The 10,047-nt window shown below is 49.6% G+C and overlaps 1 protein-coding gene across 2 annotated transcripts in view; it reads left to right on the top strand.

The window, feature by feature from the left end:
- Positions 1-10,047, top strand: part of EYA3 (EYA transcriptional coactivator and phosphatase 3) — a 29,246-nt gene that overhangs the window by 2,690 nt on the left and 16,509 nt on the right. For both annotated transcript variants that reach the window (XM_010142254.1, XM_010142253.1), the window contains exons 3-5: positions 2,241-2,320; positions 4,279-4,345; positions 5,130-5,272. In XM_010142254.1, coding sequence (XP_010140556.1) covers positions 2,241-2,320; positions 4,279-4,345; positions 5,130-5,272 — 290 coding nt within the window. The remainder of the gene's footprint in view (positions 1-2,240; positions 2,321-4,278; positions 4,346-5,129; positions 5,273-10,047) is intronic.

Genomic DNA, 10,047 nt, shown 5'->3' with positions numbered 1-10,047 from the left:
AAGAGCGGTACCCGGTGAGGGTCATCTCTTGGGAGCATTGGCACTCAGTGAGTCCAGCGTGCTCCCTGCTCGGGCTGCTCTGCGGGACACGCTTGGTGCTGCCGGGCAGCCATGGTGCAATGGAGAATTTTCCTCTTGGATTCATGAGAACTGAAAAGTTGTAAATGATGGTGAATAAGAGCACTTGGGATGGGTGTGAAGCAGGAGCCACAGGGGCACGTATGGAAGAGCAGCAGTGAGGAGAGCAGAAACACGGGCTGGTGTAGTGTGGTCAGAAACCTGATTTTACCTATTACATCTTCCAACAGGAAGTGATCACAGCCAGCAGCTCTCAACCTGCTTGTGTTTAACAGCCACAGAGTAACAATCTGGGCCACAGAATGTGTTATTCTGATGTTCTCTGCAGTTTTACAAGGTGAAGGAGCACTGTGAGTGCTCGTCGCTGCTGAGAACTGGGGTCCTGTGCTCAGGTGTGCTCCAAGCGTGGTGCTTGTGGATCCCTCCGTGAGCTGAGAGTCTGTGCAGTATCCCAGCAAAAATAACAGCATGGGTTTGTGCTGAGTGAGGAAATTAAACTCTCGTGAGAGCCTGAAGGGCACCTGAGCTGACGCAGGAGCAGGAGGCCATGCCCAGGCAGCGGAAGAGAAGTTCTCACTTTCTGCTGCAGCAGCTGCAGGCTGCCAGGTCTGAGCTGAGCTGTCAGCAAAGCTGCGGCCTCAGCGTGAGAGAGGAGCTGCTGAGTGAACGTGCTGCAGGGGATGTGGTGGAGTGACCCTGGCTGGATGCCAGGTGCCCACCAAAGCTGCTCTATCACTCCCCTCCTCAGCTGGGCTGGGGAGACAAAACACAGCAAAAGGCTCGTGGGTTGAGCTGAGGACAGGGAGATCACTCAGCAAGTACTGTCACGGGCAAAACAGTCTCAGCTTGGGGAAATTAATTTAATTTATTACCAATCAAACCAGAGCAGGATAATGAGAAATAAAGCCAAATCTTAAAACACCTTCCCTCCACCCCTCCTGTCTTCCCAGGCTCAACTTCACTCCCAAATTCTCTTCCTCCTCCCTCTACTGCAGCACACTGGAACAGGGAATGGAGGTTGTGGGCAATTTGTCACACGTTGACTTTGCTGCTTCTTCCTCCTCAGGGGAGGACTCCTCGCACTCCTCCCCTGCTCCAGCATGGGGACCCTCCCATGAGAGACAGTCCTCCATGAACTTCTCCAACGTGAGTTCTTCCCTTGGGCTGCAGTTCTTCACGGACTGCTCCAGCATGTCACCCTTCCACAGGGTACAGACCTTCAGGAGCAGACTGCACCAGCATTGGTCCCCACAGGGTCACAAGTCCTGCAGCAAACCTGCTCCAGCATGGGGACCCTCCCATGAGAGACAGTCCTCCATGAACTTCTCCAACGTGAGTTCTTCCCTTGGGCTGCAGTTCTTCACGGACTGCTCCAGCATGTCACCCTTCCACAGGGTACAGACCCTCAGGAGCCGACTGCACCAGCATTGGTCCCCACAGGGTCACAAGTCCTGCAGCAAACCTGCTCCAGCATGGGATCCTCTCTCCACAGATCCACAGTTTCTGCCAGGAGCCTGTTCCAACGCAGGCTTCCCACATGGTCACAGCCTCCTGCGGGCATGACCTCTTTCGGCATGGGGTCCCTCCATGGGCTGCAGGTGGATATTTACTCCACCATGGACCTCTGCTTCACCATGGGACCTCCATGGGCTGCAGGGGACAACCTGCCTCACCATCGTCTTCACCATGGATTGCAGGGGAATCTGTGTCCCAGCACCTGGAGCATCTCCTCCCCTCCTTCTTCACTGACCTTGGTGTCTGCAGGGCTGTTTCTCTCACGTATTCTCTCTCCAGCTGCAGTTTTCTCTTGTGCAGTTTTTTTTTCTCCATTCTTAAATATGTTGTCTCAGAAGTGCTACCACTGTTGCCTTGGCCAGTGGTAGGTCCATCTTGGAGCTGGCTCTGTTGGACATACGGGAAGCTTCTATCAGCTTCTCACAGAAACCATCTCTATAGACCCACTGCTACCAAAACCTTGCCATAAAATCCTAGTAAGGTAGATCTCTTGTGATCTCTCTGAAATAACAAAGAGCGCAGAGCTAGTTTCTGGTAAGAGCCAGTTTGCCTTCAGGTAGGAAGGTTGAGCCCAGGGGTTACAATGCCCAAAGATGTTAATTTAAGAGTTGATAGTGCTAATGATGAGCCTTTGTTTTTCCTGGCAGTCATGTGAGCAACACAGAAGTCAGCGATCAGAAACCGGAACCTTCAAGCCTTGGTTCAAACCTTCCCATGTCCAGTGAGAGTAAGTATCTTCTGGAGTTCTCTGATCCCACTGTCTTTCCTCTTCCACTGATCTCATTACTTCGCTTCATCAAGCACAAGCTTTGTCTCCTCCTTGTAGCCCTTGGCCTGTCCTCACTGTCAGCTGTGAAGTTTGCTGTGATGCTTTTGAGGTGTTAATGACTGATGGTGAGAAATGTCTCCGTGTCACTACCCCCCACCTTGCTGCTGGGTACTGCTGTGTCTTACCTGCCTTGTACAGGGTTGGGTTGATCCAGGATGAAGACTCTTGTAAAATATGTTATTTTTATAAATCATCATCTCTGTGCAACTGGTTGGGTCTTTTGTGCTCATATCCCTACGCTTAATCTCAGACTCTGAACTGTGTTAGTGTTTCCTGTCTACCCCTGTGCTATGTGGACTTCACCATGAGCAGAGGTGACCACCGGAGGGAGGTGGTTTATGGAGCATTCAGGACGTTCAGAGCATGTGGCTGATGTTTGTACTGTGCAGCTGCTTGCGCTCAGGTTAGTCTGAGGGGAGGTTGTTCAGGCAGCAAAACGCAGATGTTAGTGGTAGGGTTGTGTGCAAACTAACCTGCTCCCCTTGGTGGGTGTAACTGAGGAGAGACTTAAACTCTGTGATGGTATCAGAGCAGTAATGTTGTAGGACTGTTCCAGAGCGGAACAGTTGGAGTGTGTAACTGGCATCTGAGGCAAATGCCAAGGCGAAGCCTGCTTAGTTATCCGTTACTCTTTCTGAAGGCCGTTAGTTGAGCCATTCCGGACAGGAGAGGGAAGTGTGGTCTCTTGTACCATCAGTGATGGGGGAGCCAGGCCCTGGACCCATACAAGGGATACGCTGTTGGCCCTGATCCCCTCCAGGCAGGGCTGAGTGCTTTGCCTGCTTCCGAATCAGCTTCAGGTGAAGAACTGGATCCACAGCAGCACAGCTGTGTTTGTGAAGAGTTTGTGTATGGTGCTTGTAGATCCGAACCGGTAAACCCATCTGCAGTGAAGGTTTACAGTCATAAAAGTCGTCTAGCATGGAGAGCCCTGCAGCACGCTGCACGGCAGTGCCAGGGTGTGCTGGGTTCTGTGTCCGGGCTCCTGCACGTCCTTTTGCTTTGCTACTGCGCTGGGCAGCTGAGTGTTCGTCAGGTCAGCTCATCGGAATCCAGGGGCTTTCCTACTGACGGTTGGGTTAAGACACAGCAGCTCCAGCCCAGCCCAGGATGCTGTAATTGGGAGCTGTCTCACATGGGGTGCACTAGAGCCACAGGCAGTGCTGAGACGATTTAAATGTGTCCTCTTTGGGTCTGCAGCCCCAGCTACTCTTCCCATTTTTAGAGTGCACTCGTGGTGGATTTATTCAATCAGAAAAATGTTAACATCCCGTTAAATGTCCCTGCCAGGTTTCTTTAGAAGTCATATGAGTTTGGGCCCTGAGTCATGTGCGCTGCAGCTCAGCCGGTTGTCACTCGCTCTGTGGGGTGAAGCTTGTTGAGCTGGAGCTGCTCCTTTCTGGAGGACAGACATTGCTGGAGCCATGCTCCAGGTAGGGAGGGGAGTGCGGAGAGCAAGGCTGGCAAAACAAGCACCTGCTTAGTCTCTACTCTGGCACACAGAAAAGAAGTGTTCACCTTGACACAGATGAAGACCCTTCGGCATATGTGAGGTCTTGAACAGGACTGAAATCAAAGTTTTATTGCAAAAGATGGCAGGACCAGCTGGTAAAGAGAAAGAGCACTTTTACAGAGGGATAGAATCCTCCACCTGTGGTGAACTGGCAAGAAAAACATTGTTGTGCTGGTTTAACAGTGCATTTTTTGAGAATTCGCTTTGAAACAGATATTCAAGGTACTAGAAAAGCTCTGTAACTCCTGTGTCTTGGTTAAAGTGTACTGTGCATGCTGCTGCTGAACTGCTGTTGTTTGTTGGGTTTTGCTGTGTAACTATACCAATTATTTTTTTTTTTCAGTTATGACATGCACTGATTATATCCCAAGGTCATCAAATGATTATACCTCACAAATGTATTCTGCAAAGTAAGTCAAACAATTGTTACTGAATTCTGTAGCTCGTCCTTCTGTCCGAAGTGATCTTCCTGCTTCTTTGTGCGTTTCTGTAATGCTTACATCCCACTTCCATATCTACTGGCAACAGTCACTCATTGCTGTGGACACTGAAGCTAGTAGAAGTCACCCTTTGGCTCCAGTGGCTGTTGGTTTATCATCACAAGGATAAATGAGTCCCTTCAAGTAATTAACAACACAATAGACTTGTCGAGTAATGCCCATAATATCTGAGGAATAAACAAGCTGGACATAAAGGAGTATGAGGAGAATACAGGATTTTCTTCACCATTCACCACATATGGGAATCTTAATAGCTCTTCCCATCGCAGCACAGGAACCCTTAACCCCCCGCTCGCTTTCGTCTTGTCTCTTTGAACATTCCGGTAGTTTTGACTCATCCGCTGGGTTGTGTTAGCTGTAGGATTTGGTGCTGTGGGGCATAGGTGAAATGAACTGCTCGTGCCTGTTGGAATGGGGAATTTGTTCTGCCCTGCTCCCCTTGCCCTCCCAGCCCTGGAATAAGCTCTGGGCTCACAGAGGACAGGGTTTCCCCGGTATCACCACAAGACGCAGGCAGCGTGTCGCAAACCCAGAGCCTGTTGCGCTGGGGAAGGCGAGCGAGTTGTTTCGCTAAGAGCGCACATCAGTGGGTGTCGTTTCTTCTTTCCAGAGCCATTTGCTCGTGTATCGTCTGGTTTGAAGGCTGAAGGATGCAGAATGTAAAGAGTTCTCTTTGTTCTTTCTCTTCAATAAGGCCATATGCACATATCCTTTCTGTACCGGTGTCGGAAACCGTGAGCCCTTACCCTGGTCAGAGCCAGTACCAAGCACTACAGCAGTCTCAGCCCTACACCATCTACCCCCAGACCACCCAAACCTACGGACTACCTCCTTTCGGTAAGAAGTGGCTTCTCGACATCTTCTCGGTGCCTGCAGTTCCTGTCTCATGTCTCATTACAAAGCTGCTGTTAAGCCTAACCAGCTGTGTTGGAGAGAAGAGTTTGTAGGAGAGCTCATGCCTGGCTTCAGGTGGAGCTCGGTGCTGAGCTCTAGATGGGACCTCACGTATAAAATACTGTTTTTCCAAAGCTGTTTTCCTGGCCATTAGTTTGGATGTCTCCCCATGAAGCGTGCCGGATGGCTCAGAGTTTGGGTGATAACTTCCTGCAGTTGCGGTATAGCTGTGGTTGTGTGGTTTCCTTGGCAGTGACGTCAAACAAGCCCCTGTGCCACAGCAGCTCTGCGGAGGCGGGTTTTCCTTTCCTTTTTGCTGGCCAGGATTATGACTTCCTTGTTATTCCACCTTTCACTAGATGAAGATTTCATGCTAAAATGTCTCCATGTTACCAGGAAAATAAGGTTGCTTACGTTGCTCTATCACCCAAGCCCTCTGCCAGCCATGCCCGTTGGAGTCCTGCTGTAGCCGAGCACCTAATGCTTGGTGACGGTGTTTGAGCTGTTCACCCTGGGCATCCTTTATAGTGTGTGGAGGGAGAGGCAGCGCTGGGGTGCGGGGCTCTTTTAGGAGGCAATGGCCATCTTTCTCCATGAGGTATAAAGGGAACTGAGGGTGTGCCGTGCAAATCAGAACACATCAAACTTGGTGGGGGTCAGCTAGTGAAAGGAGCTGCCTGGTCTTTCCTTGTACTCTGTAAATTAGTGTCAGGCACTGGGGAAAAAACCCACACGCTGACTATCTCCCTCCGTGTGTGAAATGTTATGATTATTAAAAATTAACATTTTAACTGTTCTTTTCGTTTTTTATGCTACCCTGCTTGATTTCATTGGTAAATATTGTAGAATGTTGCTAGCTCTCACAAACGTGTGGGGGCAGAGGCTGGTTTGCCCCTTGGCACCCCCTTTAGGGAAGACCCTCACCCTTCCAGGCAACCTGGGGCAGCAGTGCGTGTGCGCAGCCAGGAGGGTCTGCTCTAGGGCTTCTGTCGTGCTGCAGAGCCTCTTGATTTATCTGTAGAATTATCTGAATTATTAGATTTATCTGCTAGAATCTTCATGTCTTGAAGAGTGGAGGATGGATTTTTCCTCAGCTGAAGACCTAGATGTCTTTGAGAAGCAGCAGCAACGTTTACAGCTTTTGTTAGCTGCTGGCATAGGAAGATTTTTGTATAAATTACAAATCAGTTGATTTGTTTTGTGGTATTTTTGAAAGATGCTCTAGAAAAGATAATACAACTGGTCTCAGTTTTATTAGCCGTAGGTTACATTACTAAGAGCATTGAATATGGCACAGATCGTTACCTTTGTGAGGAAGGTCAATATGTAAAACAAATTACATACCTTTCAGGCTTTTTCATATACATACTCCTGGGATTCCTGAAAAGGAGTTTTCTTGTGGTTGAAGGATCCTTAGGAATAAAAAGATGGTTTTGTGGTACTGGGATGTAAGGGTGTGGTCAGATGTTGTCTCCCAAGTCTCATTTGCTCTGGCTGATGCTGAGACATGTTGTTCTGACGGATCCCTTGAGTACCGTAACACGAGAGCTTTGCAGAGGGCATGTGTTGGGCCGGTCTGTAGCAGCTCGGGACCCTTTGGGACAGTCGGGTCATCTGGGTGGCTGTTGGTATTTGCTGCTTCTGCATTTCTAGCTCAGCCCCTGCCGGTGAAGGTCCACTATGACTCCTGCTCCAGGAGCTGTGAAAACCAGCAGCCCTCCCCACTGCCTGTCATGACAGTGGTCTCAGTATTTCTAGTGGGCAAGGACCTAGTTGACCCTGTGTTACACGTCCAGTGGGTGGGCCAAGGTCTCTGCCCGTTGTGTTTTCTGAGCTTCCTTCATTCCTCCAGAAGAACTTTTCCCTGGAAAGCTGAACCAGTGTGAAGTCTGGTGCTGTGTCCATACCCACCTCTTCAGCTGTCGGTGCGGTTTGTCTGCTGTCTTTTAAACTCCCTGTTCCTTGTCTTTTTGTCCGCTCATAGTGTTGGCTGTGGTCACCATGGGCTGTGAACCACAAACCATGCCCAACCCCATGTTACAGTTGCTGGAACACACTTCCCTTCCCTGAATGCCTGCACTCTGGTTTCGGTACCTTGTTGCACTGTTTGTCCTACATCTGAACAGTGGCTGGTGGTTTCCTTTTCTTCATTTATTTGGTGTTTATTGATAGTTCGCTGGGGATGCTGCACTGAGGCTGCTTTGTATGTTCTCAGGTGTTTTACTGTGAGGGGTTTCTTATGGCAAGGACGTGTAAATATGTGGAATGCTCCCTCGAAGTGTTAGGGCAAGATGTTTAAAAAGCTGGCTTAGAATTCTAAAATTTTGAGGGGCAGGGAGAATGCAGGAGGTTTTGTTAGTGGTTTTTTGGTGTGTGATGTTTTGTTGGGGTAGTGGTAGTGGCTGTATGGGGGAGTGGAGGGGAAGTTTGGGTTTTTTCAATCCAAAGGTTCTGGAATTCAGGGGTGGTTGGCTGCTTCGATGCTATACTCTGAATGTAGCTGTGGAAATCCTTCTGAAGACCTAGCCAAGAGACCAGCATTTTCTGTTGACTTTGTAGGAACTTCTGTCTGTAGAACATTTTCTGAAATAAGACCAATTACTGAAACACCGTGGTAAGGATTTTGATGTCTTTTATGAAATGCCTGAATTTTTAGACCGAGTTTAATGTTAGGGAGATGTTAAAAGTCATCTTGCCAGAGTGGAAATCAGACGGGAGTGGTACTTGCTTGGTCATACTGAGCGGGTGGACTGTGCGTGGTGATGGTCGTGGAGTGTGGAGGATGAACGTGCACAGTGCAGAGAAAATCCCACAGAGTGTTTCTGCTCACAAAAGCCCCATTGAATGGGTGAGGACACGGCCAGCTTGGTCAGATGTTTTACCAGCATCAAAGGGCCTGTCCCAGATGCCTCAACCTCCTCCTGTGTATTGGTTTCTATGCCAGAAAGGAGGCATCAAAGGCATCTGCCCCTGGAACAGGGCAGATCTATTCCAAGTATGAAATTCAAGCAAGCTGCCAAACACGAGCATAGTCTTGAGATCACTCAGGTCAGGATGCTGCTTCCAGAGAAAAGCTGACTGGTTTGTCACCTCCTCTTGTGCTGCAGTACTTCTCTGATGGTGTTTAGTGCATTGTTCTGTGGTCTGGAGAGAGTTTGTTAAAGCAGCATTAAAATAAGAGTTAGTAATGTAGGAGCTGTAAGTTGGTGTTAGAAAGACTGTGGATGTGATGGTTTACGTTAGCTCAAGAAAGACGTACAGGTGTTGTGCTGTCCTGTGTGTGGCCTTTCCACGTACGTACCTGTATCCTGTGGCGTTCTGCCCAGCTGCAGTGCTGCCGTTTGACACAGAGGGGTCTCGTTCCCCCTCGCCCGGCTCCCTCTCCTCTCTCTGAGGCTGTGCTAGCTGGTGAATGCTGTCCTGCAGAATGAGAGGGAAGGACGTGCCACCAGGCCGAGAGTGTGCCTGGCTGGGTGGAAAGGAGAGCTTGTCTGTACTGAGAGATGACAAAGAGCCAGTCGTGGAAAGCAGGGACTGGAAGTTTCCTCAACACACAGCCCGAGTCAGCTCCTGCACTCGCATCCAACATCCCCTGCGAGCACCTCTGTCGTGGTGTCTGACCTGGTGTTACACCCCTCGTGTGATACTCATCCTGCAACATGTTTCGCTGTCAGGGTTATTAGGCACTTCCGTGTGTCCTGCGGCTGTCTCCCTGTGGTGCTGTCTGCTCCTTGTCATCTGTTTGGCACTGCAGGAACTGCTGGCTGCTGTGTCCTCTGAGAACTACTCCCCTGTTTCAAGACCATGGTGCTCCCTTTCCAGACTAAACCACCACAGCTACTCCAACGATCCTTAGAGGATGTTTCCCACACGTTTTATTCTGGGGTTTCTGCAGTGTATCTACAAACACTCTTAAATCAGTCTTTCCCTTTTGTTTGCCAATGGTCACAGTTCTAGAGGTTTGAAAGAGTAACGAAGACGCAGCTTGAGAGTTGAAGAATCAAAAGCCTGGTGTGGCTGTACAGATAGGTCAAGGACTTAATTTGACTCATAGGTGATATTTTGAGATCAGGTATGTAAATAAATCGAAGAGCCATTGCAGAATTTGATTTTGACAGAGCTGCAGCATGGAATGAGCTCTTGGAGTTGCCGCCCTTGTCCAGCTCTGTAGAGTCTCCTGTGTCTTGTGGGTAAGAACCTTAGAGCTTGTAGCCCATGGCTTGTCCTGCTAGAGCAGTTGAAAAGGCTGCAGGTGGCTTTTGCAGCCTTGGTACTGGTTTTGGTGGGGTTCAAGAAGGAGGGTGGTCTTTCTGCTGGCCCTGAACTTTGTGTCTGGCTCCAAACGTCCTTTGTCCCTCTGCTTTGCGTGCTCCTGCTTGTTATTAAGTCGATCCTCTCCACCGATTCCTGCTTTCTAACCAGGGCCAGGGAGAAATGCCTTTGACTTTGGCTGTAGGTCTGGAAACACTGAAAAGCCTGAAGAGCCCTGAAGGGCCAGGCCTGAGCTGAGCTCCTTCCCATGGATGCTGTTTTCATCCTGCAGTGCAGGATGACCTTAACAGGGCCCTTGAGCTGAAACCACACCGCTTATGTGTGCCCTGCGTGGATGCCTGGCAGCTCCTTGGCTGTCTCCATGCTTTGCTCAGTGCTGGTGTTACAAATGCTTTCCAGAATGGCAAGAAATCCAGAAGAAGCATTTAGTTCCGCCCCCCCCCCAC

Source organism: Buceros rhinoceros, unplaced genomic scaffold, assembly GCF_000710305.1.
Source record: "Buceros rhinoceros silvestris isolate BGI_N320 unplaced genomic scaffold, ASM71030v1 scaffold3848, whole genome shotgun sequence".
In the NCBI taxonomy this organism is placed as follows: domain Eukaryota; kingdom Metazoa; phylum Chordata; class Aves; order Bucerotiformes; family Bucerotidae; genus Buceros; species Buceros rhinoceros.
Note: the sequence above shows the minus strand (reverse complement) of the source record. Positions and strands in the feature narration are given on the sequence as shown.